This window comes from Amia ocellicauda, chromosome 3 (genome assembly GCF_036373705.1).
Source record: "Amia ocellicauda isolate fAmiCal2 chromosome 3, fAmiCal2.hap1, whole genome shotgun sequence".
In the NCBI taxonomy this organism is placed as follows: Eukaryota; Metazoa; Chordata; class Actinopteri; order Amiiformes; family Amiidae; genus Amia; species Amia ocellicauda.
This window is the reverse complement of record NC_089852.1, coordinates 29,470,993-29,493,488: the sequence shown is the minus strand read 5'-3', so window position 1 is coordinate 29,493,488 and position 22,496 is coordinate 29,470,993. Positions and strand designations below refer to the sequence as shown.

At 44.7% G+C, this 22,496-nt stretch overlaps 2 protein-coding genes across 2 annotated transcripts in view; both read right to left on the bottom strand.

Annotated features, from left to right (window-relative positions):
• Positions 1–3,430, bottom strand: part of fbxl20 (F-box and leucine-rich repeat protein 20) — a 31,213-nt gene extending 27,783 nt beyond the window's left edge. The window contains exon 1 of the mRNA XM_066698936.1: positions 3,276–3,430. Coding sequence (XP_066555033.1) covers positions 3,276–3,317 — 42 coding nt within the window. The 5' untranslated portion in view covers positions 3,318–3,430. The remainder of the gene's footprint in view (positions 1–3,275) is intronic.
• A 644-nt stretch (positions 3,431–4,074) lies between these two features.
• On the bottom strand, positions 4,075–22,215 carry med1 (mediator complex subunit 1). Its single transcript, XM_066698933.1, has 17 exons — positions 22,062–22,215; positions 20,213–20,319; positions 19,537–19,615; positions 18,936–18,990; positions 18,262–18,394; positions 17,546–17,574; positions 16,693–16,764; positions 16,516–16,590; positions 16,049–16,122; positions 15,509–15,598; positions 14,435–14,546; positions 13,283–13,407; positions 11,515–11,639; positions 10,936–11,137; positions 10,657–10,752; positions 10,372–10,477; positions 4,075–10,097 (listed from the first exon to the last, which is right to left on the bottom strand). Exons 1-17 carry the CDS (start codon positions 22,180–22,182, stop codon positions 6,152–6,154), a joined length of 5,547 nt encoding a protein of 1,848 aa, XP_066555030.1. The 5' UTR covers positions 22,183–22,215; the 3' UTR covers positions 4,075–6,151.
• Positions 22,216–22,496: the final 281 nt, after the last annotated feature.

The window sequence follows — 22,496 nt, the reverse complement described above, 5'->3', positions numbered from 1 at the left end:
ACAGCAGATTTTCCGCAAGGACTTTTCTATACTTTGCTCATTCATTTTTCCTTCTATCCCGACAAGTTCCATTTTAGTTTCCTCAGACCACAAAAATTTTGGCATACTTCAAACGGGATTCAAGGTTGGCTTTCTTGAGTACCATACAGGCCAGATTTGTGGAGTGCTGGGATATTGTTGTCACATGCACACACTGACCAATTGTGGACTTAAAAACCTGTAGCTCTCGCAAAGTTGTCATTGCTGACTTTATGTAACCGTTTTTTTTCCCTATGCCCCCAGTTTACCACTTTATTTTAGCTCTTACATATGACTTCAGTGCATCTTATCTGAATCAACAGGTTGGTGATGTATATAATGCTGAATACTGTCACGCATATATCAGATGTTATATACTTAAATCATGCAAAATACATTTCTCTACTTAGACAAACATGTTAGACTGCATTGCAATGTATACTAAAGGTAGTTTGTTTCAAGTAATTTAATTGTATTTTACGGCAGTAATGTCAAACTTAAAAAAAAACATTCCCCTGAATGTTGGTATAGATATATAAATACACCAACAATGTAATGTGTCATGTTTCTTTTTCATTTATTTTCATTGATTGAACATTGCTGTGGCATTTCAAGACCCTACTCTATCCCACAATGCCTCTTGTTACGCGACTATGAACACGAGAGTCGATTCTCATACTGGGTTCAGGGGTTCAAATGATCTGTGACCACACCGCAAAAGCACAAAACCATGCAACCTGATGACCTGGTCATAGCGTGAAAACACAACCCAATTTAGGATTGCTATTATAAGGGGGGTGGACACATCAAACTGAGCTATTTCAGTATTTTGTTTATTTTTCAGTAAATTGTTGTCAATACATTTTTAATACATTTTCTACACATTTCTAGATTATTATTTTTCCCACTTAAAAGGTTATGGGATGTGTAGATAAATTAAAAAAACTAAAAAAAAACGAAATGTATAAAACAGCTTATAGTAGACAATGAAGGACAGTGCATGCCTGGGCTTGCTCAGAGCTGCTGGGGAGGAACACTATACAGTCAACTCTGACAGCTGGCATTAGGTCAAGGCATGTTCATAACTCACCTAACACAGGCCACACCATAGAGACATGATTCACAGGGAGGGTTCCTGTTTGTTTGTTTGTTAGTGCTCTCTGTCAATAGTTCATATGTGAGGCATATCTATGAACTGTATGGGTGTTTGATGTGACTGTGGGAGCAAAGGGATATTCAATTAATATGAGCAACAGTGCACATCAGTGAAGTATTTTAGATTGTTAGTAATGCTAGTAAAGTTAGCATGCTGTTACACTGCTGCGAATAGAGGAATCTTGTAAGAAGCATCTGGAACTATTTATTCTAAATGCGACTCAAGGAAGACACTGGTGTTTTGCAGTACAGGCCCGGGGGACAGTCGACCACTCGAGTCCTATGATCAAAGTGACGTGGATTACCCCACGCCCTGAGATTATGATTAAACCATTACCTTTATAACCGATCAGAGTGCAGTACAATTCTTTTTAAAATGCATGAAGAAGAAAGTGTGTTCACTCTCTCAAACAGACTGATCATTTGTATACTACGTATATCCTGACGCTTAATAAATGCCCGGGTAGGTTTCAGCAGCTCTTTCACACCGGAGATTGAGCCCCGCAATGCCTTGCCTTCGGGACGGTGTACGCTTTCTGCACAGCACTGTCCAACACCTAACCGGCAGACACGCACACCTCATCCGGGGCCTCGCAGTGGTCACTGTAGCTCGGTCTCTGCCGCACACAGGCAAAGGAAGAGCATGCAGGCACACAACACGGGCCTCGGTGTGTTTGCAAACAAACCCGAGGCCTCTCTCTCCATTATGCTGTCAAATTGTGACAGTACAAACAGATTTCTGAACACCAATTATGAACTGATTTACTTTAACAATTTGCCAGATTCGTCATGCAATGTGTAGTACTGACATGTCATTCGCTTCAACCCATACGGATGGATTCATGCGTTTAGATCACAGGACAGAATATAATCTATATATTATATACATGTATATTAAATCTATAGCCTGTATACACATAAACGAACCATTTTAAGGGAAAAATCAATAACTGTAAGTACAACCATGACATATATAAAATTGTAAGTCTTAATATATGATCAGTAATAACAGTCTGCACATATCCCGTCGGCCGCAGCTGTCAGGACAGTAGGGGGGTCCGATCCTGTCTCTCATCAGCTGTTGCTCCGTTAAAAATAAATAAAACCACACAAATCCCATAGGCTTGGGGGATTAAAAAGCACCAAGGAGCCAGTTAACAGCAAGATCCAGGATCATCATAAAACAAAACTGCAGTGGATTCAGAAACGGGCCTTAGCTTTTTAACATGATTTTATTGTACACAACTACAGGAAACAATGAAAAGTTTTACAAATTAGTAGAACACGAACTAACAGGGTTGAAGTGAGATGCCGAGATATCTTGAATAGTTGTGTGAGGGGGTGACACTTTTCTGGTTGTATTGGCTTTGTTTTTATGTCCTCCCACAGCGGCGGAGAGAGCCGGAGCGCCCGGCCGCCAGTTCGGGCTCCTGCCGGGGTCTCGGTTGCAGCGGCAGCCCGTGGCCCGCAGCAGCCATTAGCACCGCACGGCCGTCCCGACATCTGCTATTGAGCTTATGAATGCTTATACATGTGTACATGTGAACAGGGCCCATTTAATGCTCACACTGCACGTCAAAGGAGCAAGTTCAACTGGTCTGGGACGAGGCGCCGTGTTTTGTGGTCATTGTGTTTGCAGAGAAGAGGAACCGAACTACGTTTCACATGATATCCGCAGGTTAAAAAATAAAACAAAGTCAAACGTGCAATTAGTGAAAAACAAAAGCAAAACGGTTAGGCTTAACCGGGGGGGGGGGGGGGAATATCTCGCAAACGAGCCATCTCGGAAGTGAAAATAATAATAACAGCCGATATATCCACTACGGAAGCCAGCAGAAACGAACAGCAAGAGAAAGTCTATGTCGTGGGGGTTTCGCCGCTCGCCTGTGAAGCCCGTCCGGCGGAGAGCTAGAAACCCGACCTGGTTACACGTTAAAAGTGCAATAATAAACAAAAGATCAGCTGTGGTCATCCCAGCGCCCCATCCCCCCTGTGCCTCCCCATCTGCACTCCTACTGGCCGTCTGTCTAACCTTCCTCTCCCGGGCTGTGTCCATTCGCAGAACCGAGCGATTGGGGGCTTTTTAAACGGCGAAAACCCACCTCGAACCGGCTGCGCGACACTCCGTTCACCTCCTTCCCCATCCTGGATGCCGAAACACGCAGAGGACGCGGGGAAACGCGGCGCTGACGCGGAGGAGAGTGTAAACACTGCCGCTCGCGTCGCTCCTCATCGCAGAGCTGCTGCTGCTGCCACACTGCCCCCCTGCAGCCCAGACTGCCAGCCTGTCGGCTCTCTTGTTTGGGATCACATTCAACATGCATACGGGCGATCCAGCAGGCTTATTCACATACATACACTATGCATTGGTAATACACAGTAAAATACCTTGGCATCAAATAAAGACAGAATCAGCAGCATCATAGTAGATCCGTGCATGCTGCTGCTGATTCTGTGTTTATGTTGTTTTACCGAAATACTGAATTTTAGTGACATTCTACTCAATCGACCCTGTATTATGATGCTTGTTATAAAATACATACAATCTAGGTTGGTCCACCACCCATTGTCATGTGTTACTAGTGAGGCCTTTCAACATGGAACATCAGTTAGAAAAAATCGGGCTGTTTTATCTAGTTTTTATTGTTTTTTGAGTTCTATTGGTTTTAACGCTATCGATCCAACACCGGTTGAAATAATAATGTATTCAGTATATGACTACTAATGCAAAGTTTTGTCCCTTGAACGAGGCCTGTGGCATGATTGGTTGGATTACTTTTCTTCAACAAGCTTGTATTTGAAGCACATGAAACCTCTTTACACATCAACACATCAGCTTATGTCGTATTAATAGATACTGTGCGTTTTAAACTTGCCCAAAAGAAACACAGAGAGAGAAACTGTTTCAAATGTATTTTATTATGCCTCTCAGGCACAGAACTTCCGCTTTCCGTCATCTCCGCCCACCCGAGTCGCCGCAGCCAATGAAAACACAGAAACTGGCACACGGCGTGACGACATTATCGCGGGAGAAACAAGTGTGAGAGTTGGAAATTTAAATAGCCTGGTGACGCAGTGCCCACAACAATGGACTGTGATCGATGTGTATTTATAATACAAAACATGGTTTTAAATGTTCTTATAACTAGGTATTGAAGCAGATACAAACATACAAATATGTATTTCTTACACATTCATGTTAATACATTAATTGTAAAACACATTTTTATGTCTAGGTTTGCTAAAGTTTAAGGCTATACGGACGGTTTTGGCTCATATTGATATACACCACATTTCTATGATTATGCAAAGTGTTTGCTATAAGCATGCATCTCGTACTTTGTTTTGTTTTTTGTATATCTGTTTAACCACTCCACAGTAAGGAACTTTAGCAACAGGTCTCATTTGGTTCCAGATACCATGGACAAAGCCAACAGTCAAATATATAATAAACATCCTCATCAATACCTCAGTGATCTCAACTATCTAAATTATCAAAAATCATAATAAAAGTAAAAAAAGTATAGCTTAATTTGTATTGAAAATCAGACCACTCATATATTCCTAAGTACTAGCTCTATAGAAACCAAGTTTAAAATCCAAAATTGCAGATCAGAACCTGTACTGCATTTAAGACCATGCATTAAGAGAAATGTGCATGTCCTGCTAAGAAATAAATAATAAACATACTGATATTTATCACCAGTCCTACATTTCTCTTTCTCTGAATGAAGAAAGGATGGCCATATATTGAAACAAAGATAATGCTTTAAGCACAGCAGGAAAGTGAAGTCTGTTCACATAGGAAGAAATAAACCATTATTTGACTTTCACAATTAAATATTTATTTAAAATCAACATTGCTATTTCTTTCTCCTTAAAAAAAAACATTCCTTTTCTTAAAAATAAAAGTGTCAATGTTCAGCCCAATCAAACTAATTCGCACACATGTAAGAGTATAGAAATGCTTTAAAAGAACATAAGTATTTAAATCTAAAAGCTTTATGAATATGTGCATACATACAATTTTCACAAAAATAAAATGGTAAAACTAAATAGACTGTACACGGGGAGTCTGACTTTACAACGTTTGTTGATCTAAAAAGTGTCTCTCCTTGCGGTTCCAGGAAAGATTTATGTACAATATTATGGAAAAACAAAATAGAACAAACATATAAATTCAACTGAAATGTTCAGAAGCAAGATCAGTTTTGCACCATGCTTATACTTCTATAACTGTTCTATAATCAGAATGGTAGGCCAAGTGTTTTGACAGTTGCTTGTAGAGTGTTATGCATATATATTTATATATATGATAGATGGATAAAATTAATAAAACTACAAGAAGAAACCTATCCTCTGTGGCTGACGACAGGCAGAGTTTGGTGAGGAGAGTCCAAGATCAAGTTTTCACAGTGAATAATAAGGTCAGCTTTCCAATGTCTTATTACTGAACAAAGACATAGAAAAGAAACTTGAGGTGCACATTTCCATGGATTCACTCTCATGGGTTTATATCATTTCCCTTTTAACAGAGAACAAGCAGGGATTTGACCAGGAAGATTACACAAACACCCTCCCCAAATAAAACACTGCATGTGTGTCCATAATACTTGTAATTCAGGAAACCACACACTGAAAAGACTCCAGCTGCAGCACAACACATAGGCAGGGCAGTTGTTTTGCCTTTCACCTTCTGAAAAAGCACTACAGGAGTGTGTGTGAATGTTCCGGACTGCCTTGTGTGCTCCGAGAGAACCGTCAAGGCCAGGTGACTTCCCCTCTCCCTGCTAGAGAATGGATTCAACAAAAGCTGATCCCAATCACTGTGTATTAAGATTAGGCTGCAGACTTGCTTACTACCCTGCCTTCCAAAGGACAGTGATGCTTAAGACCAGGTTCTTAATGATGAGATTGAGATTCCCACAAGCTAAAAACACCCCCTTGTCTTTCGAGAGCGGCTCTCACAGGTTCTTCTCTATTTGAAGGGCTGGAGATTGCCGGTGAGAGCGGAGTCCATGAGGTCGTCATCTTCATTATGCAGGTAGGCTGGGCTGGGCCGGGCCGGGCGGTCAGACCCCAGCAGGGACATCGAGGGGTCGGTCGCAGCAATGGGGGAGCGGGACCAGCTGTCTGCCTTCAGGGGGTGGGAGGAAGAAGCAGAGCAAGAGGAAGAGGACTTCTTCTTCTCCTTGTCTCTCTCTCTCTCCCGCTCCCTCTCCCTATCCCTCTCCTTCTGCTTCTTCTTCTCCTTCTTGTGTTTCTTGTGTTTCTCCACAGAGCTGATGGGCGCCGAGCTCATGTACTCATGGGGCGGCTGCAGCGGGCGCAGGGCCTGGTCGTCGTCCGAGCTGGGGCTGTTCTGGTGAGACTTCTCTGCAACCGAGCTGCTGCCAGACTCGCTCTCGCTGTCGGGGTTGAGCGGGGTGTAACCGGGTGAGCGGCTGTGGCTGGGGGAACAGCGGTCATGTTTGGGGGTGGAGGCACTGAAGAGAGGTGAGCCATAGGCCTTCGGGCCAGAGAGTTGGGACCTCATGGCCTCCACTGAGCCCTCACCGGGCTTCTGCAGGGTCACCTTGGCTTTGATGCTGGGTGAGCCCCCGTCCGGTTTACTGATGATGATCTTGGCCACTCCAGTGCTGCTCACACCCCCGCTTTTGGAGTCCATGTTTTTCTTGTCTCCTGACCCCCCACTGGACACAGACACTTTGGATTTGCCCTCCTTGTCGCTCTTTTCCCTCTTGCTCAGGTACTCGCCGCCCTGAGATGAGAGGCCATGCTTGGACGTTGGAGGCCCAATATTGGGAGGCACCCCAACACCACCCCCACAGCCTCCGTCCACACCCTCCTCACCCCCCACCCCACCGGTGCCCACGCCGTGCTTCAGCTTGTCAATGACAGCAGTGAGGGAGGGCTTCTTGTTGCGGCTGGGTGATTTGCCTTTGGCGTTGGGATTGTTGCACCCTCCACCCCCGCCCCCATACTGCGACTGTGAACCCGCCGAGAAGGAGGAGGAACTGGAAGAGGAAGAGGAGGAGCTAGAGGAGGAGGAGGAACTCGATGAGGAAGACGACGATCCTGAGGAGGAAGTACCACCCATCTGCTGCTTCTGAGACCCCATCGCACTGCCAGAGGATGACTTAGAGCCGCCTCCTGAGCCTCCGCCCCCTGATCCCATGGGAGATTTGGCCTTAGAGGACGGGGGCGTGCCGGGGACCTGCTGCTGCTGCAGCTTCATGGGAGAAGACAGCTTGTCGGAGGCACTGCCACCACGGGAGTGTGAAGGAGAGATGTTAGGCTTGATGTTGGGGTTGATGAGAGAGGCTGGCGGTTTGCCCCCTTGCGGCTTCATCTTGCCTCCACCTCCAATGCTGCCGCCCCCTCCTGCCCCTGCCAACCCGTGCTTTGTGATGGGGGAGGAGCCTGGCTTTCCCCCACCCAGTCCCTGGGAGGAGCCCTTAGACTGGGAGCTCCCTCCACTACTGCCGCCACCACTGACCCCTGGCTTGGGCCCACCGCCTTGCCCCATCGAACCCTCTAACTTGCTGCCTTTCATCTTCCCCGACGAGGAGGAGGAGGAGGAGTGGGAGTGATGGCTCTTGCTCCCCCCGCCACCTCCTGTTCCCCCGCCGCCCCCCCCAGCTGAGCTGCTGGATGTGTAGCCCCCATGTGAGGAGGTCTTTCCCCCCGTCAGAGTGCCCTTCGGGATCTGGATGGTGATTTTGGGGATGGGTGGGGTTGCGCCTCCTGGGGGTGTCTGGGACCGGCCGGAACTGCCTGGGGATTTGGATCCTCCACCTCCCCCCATAGAGCCTCCAGAGCCCACACTGCCACTTGGGGGGGTGTAGGGTCGGCCCCCAGAGCTGTGGGAGGGGGATTTCCCGTCAGGGTCCAATTTCTTGCGCTTTGGGGGCTTCTCCTTTGACTTGCCATCGCTGGAGGGGGTGCGACTGCGCTTGCCTTGCTTCCCTTCCAAGGACCCCCCAACTCCACCTCCCAGAGCTGAGCCCCCCCCTCCTCCGTTCCCCTCTTTGCCCCCTCCGCGCATCATCTGTTGCTGCTTAGATTTGGAATCGCTTCGGAAGTCAGTGCCACCCATGTCTCCCAACCCTATCAACAGGGGACTCTGGCCTCCACCGGAGTGGGACGAGTGGGGGTCTCCTAAGTCAGGAGCAGGTAAGGGTCCTCCTAAAAGAGGCTTACCTCCTCCCCCGCTGCCCCCAAAAACCATGCTCATCTCAAAAGGATCCTTCATGGAGGGATCAGGGGTACACCGACCATGGGAGGTGGGGTTCTGTGGGGTGCCTGCTGGGGTGTGCTGCTGGCTCCCCCCCCCAAACCCTTTTACCAGGTCCAGGTCTCCGTCTGCACTGGGCGAGCTGTCATCAAAGTAGGTTGGGGGAAAACCCTGGCTGGCAAGCAACTCGGGGTTGAAGTCCACTGCGTCCGGGAAGAAATTGGTGGAGGAGGAGTCGCTGTTGGGGGTGGCTGCTGTGGCGGCTTCTGCAATCAGATCAGCCGGGTCAGTGAAGGGGTTCTCATTACTGCCAGCGTTGAAGAGGTCGGCCTCGAACACTGCACTGCCCTGGCCAGAGCTAGAAGAGTCACGGATAGGAGTACCTAGAGGCCCCCCGTCATCCCCCCCCAGACTGTGATGGTGCTGCCCATGACCGCTGCCTCCTCCCTGCATTTTGGTTGTCTGTTCGGGGATGTCCGACAGGATCTCGTTGATGTCGGCTCCGATGCTATCAGAGCTGGAGAGACGCACCATTCGGGGCAGGCCAGGAGGCTGCTGCTGCTGCTGCTGCTGCTGTTGCTGTTGTTGCTGCTGTTGCTGCTGCTGGGAGTGGGACTGGGAGTGAGCCTGGGAGTGATACGGCACCCCAGCCCCAGTGGGAGGTGTCCCACACTGACTGGGAGCCGGCGTGATGCTGTGGGGGGTGTCCAGCCCGTCTCCAGGCAGGTTCACATCGAAAATGGGGTTCTGGGAGGCATCAACGTCCATGGAGAAGAGCTCCCTGTGAAAGTCATCCTCGGTCTGGTGATGCTGATGGTGGTGGTGTTGCTGCAGGGAGCCCTGCTGCTTCAGCCCCATGCCTCCGCGTACACCTTCTCCCTTCTCAGATCCACGCGGACGCTTCTTCTTTGGTTTGCCACCGCTGCCGGGGCAGGAGCCACCGCCCATGCTGTCAGTGCGTGGCGACCCAGAGGAGTTCTGCCTTTCCAGGGGGCTGGAGCTGTAGAGGGTGGAGAAGTCCTGAGAGGGGTTATCCTTCAGCAGATTCATCAGCATGGGGTGGTTCTTGGTGTTGCTGGCTGGTGAGGAGGCCGGTGGCGGGGTGTGGTGGGGTTGAGGGCCCACAGAGGGAGGTTGAGGGGTGGGGCTGGAGCCAACACTGCCTGTGATCTGCAGCAGGCTAGTGAGTATGGGGTTCTGGGTCACTTTGCTGAAATCATCCCCATGTTGCTGCTGCTGCTGCTGCTGCTGCTGCTGCTGCTGCTGCTGCTGCTGCTGTTGTTGTTGTTGTTGTTGTTGCTGCTGCTGGAGCTGCTGTTGTTGCTGCCCCCCTCCGGTTTGGTTCATCCCCTCTCCGCCAGACCCAGACCCCCCTTTCAGGGTCATGCTCATCCCAAACAGGGTGCTGATGGGGCCAGAGAAAGAGCTGCCGCCCCCTCCTCCCGCCATGCCCATGCCACTGCTGCCCCCTCCAGTGGGTGTGCTGCCCCCTCCGCCCCCAGGGATGCCCATCAGGTTGCCTCCTCCTCCCGTGCCCATGCCGTATCCTGGACTACCTGCAGGGGGTAGATTTTTCTTCACCATGTCCTCCACAGTCTCCGCTATTAGGGACAGTGCTGGGGTGTCAGCCTGGATGGTCTCTGCCTTCCTCCGGATGGCTCGCATGGTCACTGGAATTGACATACACCTGAGGAGAGAGAGATTGGTGGGTGCCTGGGACCGACAACAAAGCACTGTGTTTTTGAAAAGAAAACTGTATCAAGACTAAAAGTTTGATTACCCTATTTTTTTATTGAACTTTTAATTGGATCGCAGTGTCTTCATATAAAACACACATCAGTCAAATACTTTTGAATAAAATAAAAGTAATATTCTTTGGAATGTACACTTTTGCCCGGGGCAGGAGATAAGCGGACAAACTAAGTCATTGTCATCCAAACAACACAGACAGACCAACCTACCTTTGCACCACCTTGGTGATGAAGTCATCAGTGCAGATCAGGGCGTCAGACAGGCCCTTGTACAGCTTACAGGAGACTTGCCGTGTTTCCAGCACCTCCATTACCACTAGGGGGCATTAGAGGAAGACGAGGGGAGAGGAGAGACAGCAATTCAGCAAAAAATACAAATAAATACAATCAACAAATAACATGCACTGCAACCACTATATGCTTCCCTTCTGTTTAATAAATTAATTATAAAGTACAGTATAATCCCCTAGGCAAGTACATAAATGACCTCCTTACCACAGACAAGGGACTCATTGACAGGGTGCTGAAAGGAAACACTGAAACTGGAGTCTGTCAGCGGACACACTTCAAACTGCAACAACCCGGGGGTATCTGAATGGCAGAGTGTGGGTGGGAGAGAGAGAGAGAGAGAGAAAGAGAAAAGTTTCCAGTTTGTCCAGCAATGAGTGGAATCAGTGCAGCTCTCAGTATCAGTAACTGTGTGGTTGTTGGTGCTGTGATCAGTGTGGGTGTGAGTGTAGAGGCAGTGTGCTGTTGGGAGCAGGGGGTACGCACCCTCCTTGATCAGGGTGCGCTTGACACAGCTGCCGATGAGCGTGTTGTAGGCGGCCTGATGTCGTATAATGTCCAGCAGGGCAGGGACCTGGGCCGGGTGGCGAAATGGGATCTTCGCCACCAGCGCTCCCTGCAGACAGCGCCCTTCCTGCACTGGGGCGTCCCGATTCAGGAAATAACAATGCTGCTGGCCTGGCAAGGACTTGAGACAGCGAGAGACACAGAGGAAGTGGGTAAGAGGGAGTGAGAGAAAGAGGGGGTAAGTGAGAGGAAGAGGAGGGGGGGGAGAATGATAGTGGGGGGAGGGAGAGGAAGAGGAATGGGGAGAAATGAGTGAGATGTAAGCAATGAAAAATAGGAAAGGGATGGGGGTGTGTGAAGAATATATAGAGAGAGGGGGATGGGGGAGGGAATAGGAAAAATTAAGTATTGGTTTAGAGAGAAAGAGAGGAATGGAATCAGGTCAGAATGCACAACAATGGACAGCAAAGGAAACACACAGGGGAAGTAACTACACATACACACACACAAGCAATATACCACAGACAAAGACAGGCAGGGAGAGGGGTGTAGACTCACTGCATAGAAGCGCATGTTGTGAGTGTGGGGGGGAAGGGTCCCGCCTCCTTCCTCCTGAAGTTGGCTTTGGGTGATGAGCTCATAGAGGGGCACCATAGCGGGGGCCATCTCAAACACAGGGATCCCTGGGGGATAAAGAAGAGGGGTGAACCTGGTGCCAAAGCAGCAGCTCTACAGAAACACACCGTGACTCTCTCTAAAAATGGCCTCTTATAAATATATTGACATATGAGCCCTTTTAATGGCTAATCATATAAGCATGTTCATTTGTTGAATTTTTTCTTAAAGATATTGACCTACTGACCGATCAGATACTTTCAAACTTGAGCAAAAGTGCATCTGAAACAAAACTACATCAAAACAGGTTCATTTTTAGGGTGAAAAAGCCTCCTCTTTCCTCTCATAGTTATGCTTCAATGTTCCCTTTTTCTCCTTCTGGAATTCTGTGTACTATTTTAAACCCGGCTGCAGCTGGAGAGAGAGCTGGTGTTTGAAGTGGCCTCTAAATCAGTAACACACTGCCAGTAATAATAAACAAATGAGACTGATATAATTGCATAATTGCTACAACTCGGAGACCAAGTGCAGCTGGACCACTAATGCAGTGTTAGTCTGTGTGTCCTCACATATTAACCACCACCTGTAACTAATTAATGTCTCTAAAAGGTTCATTATGGTGATCGATAGAAATGAAACAGTGCCATTTTAATGCAAACATGTAATTAATAGTATCAATTGTTTAGATTTTTTTCAAACCCCACTGTCAACACCCAGAAGGTAAGTCATGCAATATGTATTTATTTAATTTAGTGAGGAATGTAATTGTAGTGGTATATATATATACAAAAATGTTAAGATGACTGTTAATTACAATATAATTAAAAGTTTTAGTTTTTTTCCCCACGACATAAATAAAATAATCCATCGATGCATCATACCCAAACAACGAATCAATGGTATAACAACTGCTACCATCTCCCAGCCCTAGTGTTCATTACAAGCAAAATACATGGTTTAATTTTGTTTAAAATCCATAAACGATGATGTCAATAAATGAGTTATTTTGTCAAACTGTATTAACTCAGTCAGTAGCTTATAATGGTTATTATTTTATTTATTGTAATTATTCTATTACTACAATCACCACAGCGAAAATATAATATCCATTAAAAAATAAACACCTATAAAAACTCTCAAATTGATACTTTGCCAGTATAAAAAAATAAAGTGACACTACATCTGCAGAGACCACAGTCTCAGCTGTTCTTTAAATGCATCCATTTATTGAATGGCCACAAATACTCATCATAATTATGATTTTATTTTCTAATTAGCCAAAACTTAATGTGACAAGTTTCTTTATTATTATTTGCTTAAATTAAACTTGTGTGGCTACAGAGACACCTACAGGATAATAGATGAATTACAATATAAAAAAAGAAAAGTAAGAAGGAATACACATCCTATTTTAATTTGTGAATAACAATAATACACATTAAAACTGGATTAGGTTCTGTGTGTACGGCACCATTTCAACAGCCCTTTCTCCAAGATTCCCTTTGTGCATCACTTCAGCCCACCTAAGTTTTACCAGTTTACAAATACATACACGTCTGATCACTTTCTGTTTGTGTGCCAAGAAAAAAAATGAAAGTAAACAAACTTTATTAACAGCAGTTCCTTACAAATTTTGAAATGGATGACAGTTCTGCGCAGTGGGGGTTTAATATCTCTGTCTGCTGTAACAGCGCCATAGACCAAGCCTTACCAGTGGCGTTGCCCATCCTGTGAATAAAGGACAGGGAGAAGGGCATGGGCTGCTGCAGCTTGAGGAAGAAGCAGGCGGGCAGGTCCACACAGTTGGAGTTGGTGACAGAAGAGAAGGAGGGGGTCCTAGGGACAAGAGGAGAGAGTTAGACAGCTTTTTATAGACCCCTCCCCCCCAAAATATTGTATATGCACATATCAATATAACCCCAGTGGAAAACAATACTCTAATTTATTAGTCTCCCCTTTTTCTACTGCAAATTGGAATTGACAGTTACTCTAATAGTCTGACTGACTCCAGGAATGAGGAGACAAGGCACTCCTCCAATACTCCTTCTGTCAAAGCCATCCTCCATTTCTCACACTTGCAATACCTATAGTCCACACATCAAACCAGTTGTAGGATTAGATGGAGCAGTAAAGCCCCCATACTTGTAAGCGCTTGAGAAGCAACAGTCAGTCGTGCCCAAATTCCACACACCCTCCCCCAGCAGCATTTTTGCACCACCCTTGGAACGTGTCCAAAGCCAGCAATGACATCATAAGTCCAGAATATGCAGTCAGTAGAACACTCTGCACTCAAGATGTACCAAATCATTTGTCAGGGCATCTTTAACCTAGCGAAGCACTGTTTTTTTGTGTGGGTATTGTACTTTTCAATTTATCTCTGAATAAAACCTGTTTTCTAATCAAATATTTAATTTGTTTGGATAAAATATAAATAAAGCCACAAAACACAAATTTGTAAATCTGAAAATCAAAACCCCTAGATACAGGTTACAGTAAATACATACATGTTACAGTGCAGTACATGAAATACAGTAATATACAACAACTTAAACAGAACATATCCATAAAATAAATCTTAATCCCCTACATAAATGTTTAAGATATATTGTTTTCCAATGTTCTGTAAGTTGGTGTATTTTACTGTATTTTTAGAACTGGATGGTCATGTAAATGAAGGAAAGCATCCTTTTTAGAAAACACTTCAGTTATGTTATTTCTATATTATCAGTTATTCAGTTATGCAAATACATACGTTTTCAGAAATAAATCATGGCATGTGTTGTTGTTAAGGAAATTCCTTTCCCCGTTCCTGCCACAGATTTCTGGGAAAGTGCGTTGTTGTGTTGCTGGGAGAGGAACTTACCCTTTGTTGTCCACAGGGTGTGAGCCAGTGATGAGAGGGGCGATGGGCAGTTTGTACACGGAGGAAGTCCCTTCGATTGTCACGGACACACTGACTCCCAGGGACCGAGGTACTGCAGGACACGGGAGAGCAATGGATTCAGATCGGAAATGCACAAACGTAGACAGCGAAGCAAACACTCAGAGAGACACAGAAGCCAGGCATCTTGAGAAGCAGCCAGAGATACAGGGAGGCATACGGATACAGATAAGTCTATACACACACAAACACTCATATACATATAGCCACACGCACACGCACGCATGCAGACACATGGACTAATATACAATAAACAAAATGCAAAAATTTACACAGAAAGACAAAAGGAAACCTGCGACAGACTTCTAATAAAGAGGGGTAAAACCGAGACCAAAAAGCCACATATATGCCATTTTGTTTCTGCAACACAGATGTAAATGACCAATATTGGGAGTCACCATATTCTATAGAGGAAGGAAATAAAGGCCAGCAAACAAACTGTCGAGATGATGAGGGTAGACAGACGCGGGGAGTGAACCCCACTACAGCAGGTTTAAAAGCCCATGCTCCTGGCAGTCTTGGACTGCACTGATTATAAAAACAGAGGAGCTGGTGTGGCTGTCAAGTTGTTGGTGGGAAGAGTTTAAAGGAACGAAAAAGAGAGGCTTCAAATTCCAAGGCAAGTAGCAAAAGACAGTAAAATGAATTCCAGATTTATTTTTTGGATGCCGACCAAAATTTCCTTTAATGTTTCTGAAACTGAATTTAAATGTTTAACATGAGACAGTTGTAAGCAAGTGGTTAAATGAGTAACAGAGATCACTGTTTTCACTCTGAGCAGTATCAGAGCAGACTGTGATCCACATTCCTCACAGGGTAACGCCCGGATGGACGAGCACTGCCCAACGCTCGCAATATGTATACAAAATTAAGCATAGTTTTGGGCAATTAGCGTGAGTATTTTTTGTCAGGAAATGAGGAGCAGAAGACACTGGAGCAAACACGTGTGCAAGCCACACGGTCAGGATGCAGGACCGCTCTGCTGTGGAGACTGACCATTGGAGTCGGTGAGGTTGAGCAGTGCACCGGTCCCTTCCTCGAACACATCATAGGGAGACACATAGCACTGCAGAGTGACCAGGTGACCTGTGGAGACAACTCATCAGCACAGAGACCAGCCTCACGGTGTGGGTGTGGGTGTGGGCATAGATAGACTATTACTTTTTCTGCATCATCAGGTATGTGTATATAAATATACATTTATAAATCACTGTGTAGATTGCTAATTTGGATGCACAGATCGTAAATCTCTTGCTCTTTCCAACTGAAAAAACAAATAAGTACATCTGCACTAGCAAGAAAAGTATGAAAAAGGCCAGTCCATCTTACACACAGCACACTCACAAGACAACAGGACAATTTAGAGCAACCAATCATCTTGAGCTGGTTAACCCTATAATAAACTTACAAGCTGAGATGGTCATACAGTTGAGAATACCTATATGAGGAGTGTGTTTGCATGCGTTACAAATATGAGGGCTGATGCCATGCTGGCACTTCTCTGTGTTTCCAGGCTATTCTGCAGTATTAGCTTACCTCCACTCCTGGAAGTCAGTAATCCCACACTGCCGTGCAGGATGGTCTCCACAGTGTTAGCGTTGGTGGCTAACCTGGAAATCAAAGAGGACTGTGAGAAACATGGATGCAACAAATCAGGCTTACTCATAGTCTCCCAGAACGTTCAGAATACTATAAACAGGTTTGGGCATCAGAAAAAAAGAAATTCAAAACCAGAATAAGACCCCATCCCAAATATTGTGACAGTTTAGTTCTGGTTGCCACACTTTAAGATAGATATCTCATCCCTAGAGCCAGTGCAGATGAGAGCATAATCCCAGGTCTAGGGAGAACACTGTACACAGACAGAAGAGGGGACTGTAATCTCTTGGGCCTGAAACCAAGACGATTACACAGGAATCTGGTTCAGGGTATTCAAGATCATTGAACATGACAATCCAGAGATCAACAATAATGCAATGACCTCGACACTGAAAGACACACACCTGAACATGTGCATCATCTTGGTGAGGTCAAGCTCCAAAGACTGCAGGGCCAGGTACATCTTTGTCTTTAGCTTACTGCAGAGAGAGAGAGAATCCATTGAATGCTTAACAAAGGTGCTAGTGAAGGGGAGGCGACACAGGTTACAGGTAAGAGATGCGGACTTCTGAAGGACTTACTTGTCTCCAGGCAGTTTATACAGGTTAACCAAGCCTTTCAGGTGTTTGGAAAACTCCTCAAAATTCCTGTCTCTGTTTGTGGAGGGAGAAGAAGAAACACAATATTTAGGTAAATACTATCTCACAGGTAAGAAATGTTTACAAGTTGTATATAGTTGGTGACAACAAAATGTATATATTCTTGTAGAGAGCACCCTGGCAAAATCAATGCAGGTGTCCTGTCTGGTGCATCACAGGATGTGACAAATATATAACATGAGGCTACTGAGTGTCTCAATACTGAATATATTTTTTTATATAATAAGGAATGAATGCCTGCAACTTATTTGTCAATCAAGACACACCTTCTCACAGGTTGCACAGCATTCTAAGTAATTTCATCTCAAGAGATAGCTTGATCAGCAGTTTTATATACATGTTCCTGGTGACAGCTTTAATTCACTGACTGAAATTGTCTGTAATACCTAGTATCAGTAGTCCTGTATATTGCTCTGATACTATGTGCAAATGAACACAATTTGTAAAAATTTGAGATTAGTAACTGAAATGGGTAATGTACTGCAACAGAAGGATTGTTAAGTGGCTTTAAGAGTAGGATACATCAGCTCCATAGTGCTGGAGGGCTGAAACAGTTTAGAAACCCCACTGAGAAAAACAGTCTAATCATAGTCATCTGTGACTGGAGCGTACATCTGAGGCTGAGCACTGCTGGGTTTGCTGGGCTTAAAGCACGTCAGGCCCTCAATGGCATTACAGGACGTTTTAATGTTTGTCATCCAACTAGCGGCAAAATCAGTTAATCCATGCATCAGCTTTTTAAGATAAACATTGTAAAAATATAAAACATGCTTACCTGAGGTGCTGTACCAGCTCTGGACAGCTCTGAGAGAGAGAGAGAGTTCCATTCAGTTAATTTGCTGTTAAATGTATATAAAAATCCACAATAGCAGAGTACACGTAATAATTTCATAGTTTAAGTAATTTAAACAAGAGCTTAGAAGTAAATAAGGTGCAGGTTATTATACTGGGGAGGCTGACGCTGCTCTCTGCAGACAACACAGCACAAAAACCTCATGATCAGCACACTGACATGGCAACCCCACCAGGAGATGGCTGTACAAAGAATAAAGGTACAAACATTTAACTACAGATACTCCTACCAATAATGATTGAGATTCTGGCCTGTTCATACATCCCTGCTCTTACTCATTTGTATATGTGCATGTATATCTTTGTAAATTTACAGTTACATATGAAGAACTGTATATATGTATACAATGGAAGTAACAATAGCTACATAATAAGTAATATGTATAATATTTATCTCCTCCCCCACTTCATGCTGTGTTTGATGTTTCCAATACAGGTACTTGTAGTTGTTTTATGCAAAATACCAGGGAAAACAAGATAATTCTACACAGAATAAAAAGAAAACTGTTTAGGAAGTGGAAAAGGCCAGTGATGTCCAAGCCCCAGTTTTATATGTCACTAAGTAACCAATTTGGGAATACATGATAACTATTTATTCAATAAATTCTCAATGATGACCTTATAGCCTCCCCTACTTACTGCTGGGTTCTCTCCATGATGGGCCACCTTGACATCCACCAGCTGTCCCCCCGTGTCCAACTGGACCTCCACATAGAACATGTCAGAGGTAATATAGCACTCGGTCGCAGAGGGGCTCAGGTGAGACCCAAGCCTGATGAATACACAGACACATACAAGGTTACAGAATACAAACATAGAGGGGGAAAACTCAGGCCTCCATGCAGAACTCTTTTTGAGTATTGTCTCCTGTTCCTAACCAATGCATCTACACACATTTTTCGGATTCAGTGCACTGTTTAAACTATGAACTGTTTTCGAATTAGTTTTAATTCACCTATTTGTGCAACAATTCACTTTCTGTAACATAGTGATACTGTATATAACCATGTTTTTTTCTCTTTAAAATGTAGTTTTGTAGTACCTTGTAATGTCATGGATATTACATTGTATGTAAGTGTGATAAAGCATGTAAGTTGCCTTTTTAAAAAGATACAGGCTAGATATGGTACATGAAAAAATTTAATATCATCAAGATCTGAGAGAGAAGTCCAAAATTATCAACTTGATATAGACTGACAGACAAATGCAAGTGACACGGGCACTAAAAGTGGCATAAACATACAGACAAACGAACCAACAGACCGACAAAAAACAGTCAGGTAAACAGAGACAGACAGACAGACAGTGCTTACCCATTCTGCCTTGCAATTGACTCCAGGCGGTCAGTCATGGCTGGCAGAGAAGACACTGAGAGAGAGAGAGAGAGAGAGAGCAGATGAGTCTGAGACACCCAGGAAACGTGCTAGACCAGGATTGCAGTTTTATATCCAAAGCATTTGCTGCCTGTCTGAGTGCACACCTCTCAGCTAATCTAATGTAACAGTTTGGGGGTGAAGGGAGATTTGCTTACGGGGGGAAGCAATGTCCATCCGAGCAGTGCTCCACACTATCTGCCGTAATAATGTGCAACTCCAAGTTTGTTTGGTTTTTAAATAATGATTTGTGCTTTTATTTTCAAGCAGGTAATACATGTTTATGCAGAAATACATTTACAGAATTAAACATATTCATTAGGCTACAGCAGGGCAAAGAGAAATAGCAGGCAGGATTCAAGGATGGTGGAGAAATGAGCAAATCCTTGGCAGAGTGGTGGACTGGGTGTGACATTATTTTGCACTACACTGGCGATCCAAAAAACTCATCGAAGGGCAAGTCTGTTAGTTCTGCCTCACTTCTTTCTGGGCCTGGCACCATTACCACCGCTCTCACTACCTCCCCACTGGGATGACTAACCCTTCAGGGCTCTCTGCAGGGTCTCCAGACAGGTGAGCAACAGCTGGTGACCCCCAGCATTCGGCACCCCACGCTTCTCCTACAGAAAGAGAAAGGGAGAAAATGTTGTCTTAGTTGGGATTTATATACCATTACCTTCAATACATATTCACCTCAATTAGCACTGTTAATTTCATGTGCAACTAGATCGGACTGTAGTGAGAAAAGGTCACTCCTTTTCAAATTTCATAAACTGACAACTTCAGCTGATCTTTGGGGTTACGTGATCAAGAGATATCAAACAGTACATTAAACCAGTATTCCATGTCATTTTTATTAATATTACTATTATTATCATCAGCCTCTGAAGTAAAGAGACAATGGAACAATAATGACATGACTAATTCAACAGAGTTGATATATACATTTTCAGGTTCCTACTTTTGCTGTCCATTTCCCCTCTTTCTCCTCTGTCATTGATATCCTCTTTCTCTCTCTAATTGTCTACTCCTCTCTCTCTTTCCTCCCATCTCTGGACTGCCCTTTCCAATTCCACCTCAACCTTTGCCCTTCTCCCTCTTACCCCCACTAATCCTCCCTCTCTTTCCTCCTCTCCCTGTTCTCCCCTCTTTCCTCCTGTACCCCTCTCTCTCCACACCCCTTTCTCCACTGCTCCCTTTGCACCGTTCTCTCTCACCATAGCCTGCCGCACCACCTTGCTTGTCTCCTGCCATGGCCGGGCAGCACAGTGCTTGGCATGAAGCCTGTCCAGCAGGGCGCTCACTCGGCTCTGCTTCTCCGACTCTGCAAAAGGACAGATGAAATGGTTACATACACTAACACGGCACACTGCCACATGCAACCCCACATAGCTCTGGGAATAGATTGACGAATTATTGCGCCATTTAAAAAATCACGATGAGTTATATTAAATTGGATATAGTAGTTTTCTGTGACAAAAAATATAATTGGAGCACAAACAAGAGAGATTATTAAATTAATTAGCAACAGTAGGGAGTCTGCACACTGGGGAGACCAAATCAAAGAAATTCACACAGTAGGATCATAAAGGCAGACAATGTTGTGGTTTAAGTCTGTTTTAAATAGTCTAGGTTTATTCCAGCTCAACTCAAACAACAATAGCAAATATAATTATTAACATTACAGTTAGTCATTCAAATTTATGTTTTCAGAGAGCCGTGCAAGCAAGGCGAATGTATACCCCCTAAGCGAATAACATGCATGCACTCGCACACACATGGAAATAGGAAGGAAATAGGATAAAAATTATCTTAGTAGTCTGAAGCATTTATGGTTTTACAAGATGTTGGCTCTTGTATTATTGGCGATTGTTTGTTTGTTTATTTATTAAAACAGTGGAGTCAAAAAAGGAACAATTACCAATAATACAGGTACAGTTATTGATAAAGGATTTTTTTTAAGCACAACAATAAATATAGATATGCAGAGCAATAGCAGGGATCCTCAAGGTGGGGAGCAGATAAGTGGATAAATGCATTAAGGGTTTGGTATCATATTGTCCAGAAAGAGGGGTCTAAGTATTACAATTGCTGTATGGGCACGTGCATCTCGAGGTGGTCAGTAATCTGGCCAGCCTGACCTCAGCGGGTCGTTCCAACTCTGAAGGACGAGGATAAGCCTTCAACAGCTGCAGGAATTGTTCATCCTTTGAACTTTTTGTACATTTCATTGTACACACATCTGACCATCAGATTATAAATACAATGTTTGCTTTTCTGTAACAGCTGAACAGTTTGTACAAGAGCCTGCAACTCATTAACCTTCAATGGATCAAACTGCAATGCAAAAAAAATATTAATCTGCAATCATTATCCCTGCAACACACACACACAGGCCGGTATACACAATTTTTAATACCATCACAGAGCACTAACAGCCATCTTTACCAATAACCACACCTTGGCTAAAGAGGACAACATATACATTTGCATTGTATGCTTGGAATAAATAAACTCTTACTGTTCCTCCCATGCCATACCTTTACCACTGTATTAAATGCTACTGTGTTGTAGGCTTGCACTTTAAAGGAAGTTTAAACCTTGAATCTCCGTGTTTACAGTTATGAGGCGAAATGTAATTTTGTTACATTAATCACACATACAAGTCCTGGTGATGGCAGATTTCGGTCACTAAATGTAATATAATCCTGTAACACAACATAGTAAGAAAAATAATGAGATCGGTTTCCCTGTTTAGGGTAAGGAACCGTACTGGATACTTAGTATGATACTATTATTATTATTATTATTATTATTGTTATGTCTGCCACTCACTTTGTAACGCATCAGCTGTCAGTGTAGTGAGTTGAAATCAAACTGTTTCACTTTAATGTCCCGCATCTACAAACACACTCGTAACTGTTATAAATAAAATGAATGTGTCACCAGAAGCCAATGCTCCTACTACACGTTATTAACTCCATCCTCGTCCACCAGCTACCGCCGCTACTGTGCAGCTCAGCCCAGCCCGCCAGCCACCTCGGTGTCGCCCGACTCTGCGGTTACCTGTGCTCTCCTCCATTTTGGACCGGTCTCCAGGGGTCGGTGCCCCGGCAGACTGTGCTCCGGGTCCGAGCTCTCTCGCCGGGCTGCAGCCAGGCATAGAAACCCCCGACACCGCCGCCATCTTCGACACAAAACCTTCCGTCGCTTTCGCTAGCGCTTCCGAGACGGCAGGCCGCTCAAGAGTGGGGAAGACGGCGTGACGTCATCAGGCGGCGACAAACTCACGACACAAGCCAGATTGGAAAACATATCATCAACCTTTGAAAGGAGAATGTCTGAGACGCCGCAGACATTTGAGCAGTATTGGAGACAGACATGTGCGTTTCATACGATGTATTTGTTCTTGTTTCAGTTATTTTGACTGTTTGAAGTGGCGCAAAATAATAAAATCCGGTGACACGTTTTAATGTTTGTCTTGAGAAACGAGCCTCTCCG

Bases quoted from the DNA above. Each gene is read 5' to 3' on its own strand.
- med1 (XM_066698933.1), bottom strand. From the start codon at position 22,182: ATGGCGGCGGTGTCGGGGGTTTCTATGCCTGGCTGCAGCCCGGCGAGA. The intron at 18,991-19,536 runs GTTAGTCATCCC...TCTCTCTCTCAG, and splicing joins CCTGCAGAGAGCCCTGAAGG to TGTCTTCTCTGCCAGCCATG. The intron at 13,408-14,434 runs GTAAGTTCCTCT...TCTTGTCCCTAG, and splicing joins CACCCTGTGGACAACAAAGG to GACCCCCTCCTTCTCTTCTG.